The 2,938-nt window shown below is 52.4% G+C and overlaps 1 protein-coding gene across 1 annotated transcript in view; it reads right to left on the reverse strand.

Annotated features, from left to right (window-relative positions):
* Positions 1-1,866, reverse strand: part of SERBP1 (SERPINE1 mRNA binding protein 1) — a 17,950-nt gene extending 16,084 nt beyond the window's left edge. The window contains exon 1 of the mRNA XM_026037175.1: positions 1,741-1,866. Coding sequence (XP_025892960.1) covers positions 1,741-1,866 — 126 coding nt within the window. The remainder of the gene's footprint in view (positions 1-1,740) is intronic.
* Positions 1,867-2,938: the final 1,072 nt, after the last annotated feature.

Raw genomic sequence — 2,938 nt, forward strand, 5'->3', positions numbered from 1 at the left:
CGCGGAGGCGGGAGGGCGGCGGGGGGGAATAACCGACGTCTGTCCGTCTGTCCGCGACCCCGGCCCGTGTCCGTCCGTCCTCCCCCCGCGCCCCTTTACGAGACCCTTTGGGGGGGGGGGGTTGGATCTTTTGTCCCTCCCCGGAGTGGCGGGGAGCTGCGTAACGGCCTGAACCGTCCCCTGCCACGGCAGGTTTTGGGGGGGAAACGCGTGATTTCACCAATAAAYACGATTTCACGAATAAATTATTTTAAAAAAATGAGGTAAAAATCACAATAAAATGTACGTTTTCTGAGCCAATTCCATGTTTTCTGCTGGAACATGGTTCTGAGGGGAGGTTAGGAGGGTTAGAAGGTCAGCGGGGCCTAGAGGACCCGTCCCCAGCAGCGTCTTCCCCAYGACCAGCCCCGCATTCTGGCTCACAACGGGGAAAAAACACCACAAAAAGTCCCCATTTTGGCCCAAAAGTGCCATTTGGAAGCTTCAGGGGACACCATGGTGCTGGCCTTGTCCCCCTGACACAGGTTGCTGCTCTCCGGGGAGCAGATCAGCCCCGTGGCACCTGCCCCTTGTCTCCATCTCACTGTGCATTATATTTAAGTATTAAAACATATTTGCTCGGCCCACGCATGTCATGTCCTTCTAAAATCCTTTCTCCTAGGCCCACGGCTTCTGCCTTGAAGAACCTAAATTATTTATTCTCAACAAGTGACGTTTTTCCTAGGATTCACCYTGTCTACTCGGATAAGCTAGATCACATAATTACTTTCAAATCGATTTAATTACATGTGTTCGGGACTCTAATGTGAGTTGCTTTTCAATGGGGGACTCCACAAGCCATCCATTAACAAACACAAAAGCAAGTTCACAGTTTACGTTCTTCTAGATAAGCTGAAAATAAAAAAGACTTTTGCCACCTTTTTGCTCCTCATCAGGTTTCCCTGCGTTTTCACAGCCCCTTCTTTCCTGGAGCGGGAGATTTTCAGGATCCCACTCCAGGAAGGCCACTGGGAAGCTATGGGGCGATGGAAGCGCCGCCTCTCCTACGAGCAGCTCACCCTGTTCGCAGGATGTTGTTTAGTAACGACCATAAATTACAGCCTTATGACTCAAAATATTTTCCTCAAGCCAGCCTTTTGCTTTTGGGATGGATCAAATGTCACCCAGTAACACATAATTAAAAATATTTATATATCCAGAGCAGATGTTTTCAGGGAAAACCTTAGACCCGACCGAGCCTCCCTGTGACATTACACATGAGGCGGCGTTGCTCTCCACGTATATTTTAGGAACAAAACACAAACATTCCTCACTCGGAGCCTCGCAGCGCTGCTTGCCAAACGGCTCGGGCAGCTTCCTCGCTCGCAAGCAACCGCTGTTGACACGAGCAGGTTTCCTGGTGTCCTGCCTGCGGCTGCTCCGGGGGTGTTCGCTAAAGGGAGCTCACAGTGTTTGCTGTGCTGGGTTTGCAAGGACTGWGCATCCTCCAGCCTCGCTGTGCCACACGAACCTCCTTATGGGAAGGCCTCTGCACTCCAGTTTTGTTTAGTTATCTAATAAAATCCCCTAGCAGACAAAGCTAGCTAACATATATTCAGAATTCCACCATTTTCCAAGTGCAGATGTGGCCTAATTGGTTTAGGATCACGCCTTGAGTTAAAACAGACTCCAAGTATTTTAATACCAGCTCAGAGGCAAAGTGACTATCCCGAGCATGTGCTCATGGAAAGCTGGACTTGCCGAGCACTGCGGACCAGGAAATCCCAGGTCGAGGACGCGGGACGCTCTCCGGSCGCTCTCGGGACGGACCCCTGCACGTGCCCATGTATTTGGCATTGGCAGCAGAGATGCTGAGCCATTAGCCATGCAGGGCAAAAGTCCCGATGACAGCACCGTCCATGGAAYATAAGACTGCAGAATTCATGGTTTCCAATACAAAACGTTAAGAAAGGTTCTTAAAATGCCTAAAGCAAAATAAAGAAAGGGAGTGTTTACGCAGAGGGAGAGTCGCAGCGCCGTACCTGCAGCGAGCCGCCTCATTCTCAGTCACGCAAAGAACAGCCCTGTGAGGATGGGAAAGCGGCCCAGGTCTGAGTGCTATTTGAGCAGCAAACTCATTAATCAACACGTGCGCGGCGGCAGCATTGGCCCTGGCTGCGGGCACAGTGAACGTGGTGCTGAGAGCGCGCGGCGCGCGCCGGCCGCAGCTCCCCGTGCCCCGGGGACGTCCTGGGTCCTCCTCCTGTCCACAGAGCTTCCCGTTCCATCCGTCTGAGGAACTTGGAGCTGCAGTGCCTAGGGAATGCCGTGAAAAAGGCGGTTTGCATCTTGCCCAGCACGCAGGCCCCGGTCCATGGGGGAAGCAGGCAGTAAACGGGGCTGTGTGCAGGACAGGGCGGGACAAACCCATGGCAGAGCAGGCTCTTTCTGGGGGAAAAACTGAAGAAAGTAGCTCAGACAAAAGACTGCGTGAGCACAGGGCCACTAAGGTCTTGTATGTTGACCCCCAAGCCTCGGTGTCTTCAAGACAAGCAGCTCCGTGCGGGCTGCCGCGGGGTTCGGCACYGTGCAATGGAGGCACCTCGTCTCTGGGGGCTTTTCCTTTTGCAGGGGCATCAACCAGGTCTCTGCTCTGCACCCAGCTTGCAAGAAGGTGAGGGTTTTTTAGGTCCTTGCTGCTCTGTTAAATCTGCAGGGTACTGGCCAGCACATTCACAGCGTGGTTCTCCTTGAAGGACTTTGAGATGATCTGTTCCCAGGCTATACCAAATACCGCGGGTTCTGGGACAGAAAACATCGCGTTTGTACCMAATAAGGTAAAATACAACCGTGATTTCACTAAGGACACAAGAGCAACTTCCCTTCCTGCGTCATGTTGTGTATATACTACAGAGCAAATTCAGCACTTTGCTCCGTTTGTTCTGGCAAGGGTTTTCCC

The sequence above is a fragment of the Nothoprocta perdicaria genome, unplaced genomic scaffold, assembly GCF_003342845.1.
Source record: "Nothoprocta perdicaria isolate Ctin4 unplaced genomic scaffold, notPer1 scaffold_191, whole genome shotgun sequence".
NCBI classification, from domain to species: Eukaryota; Metazoa; Chordata; class Aves; order Tinamiformes; family Tinamidae; genus Nothoprocta; species Nothoprocta perdicaria.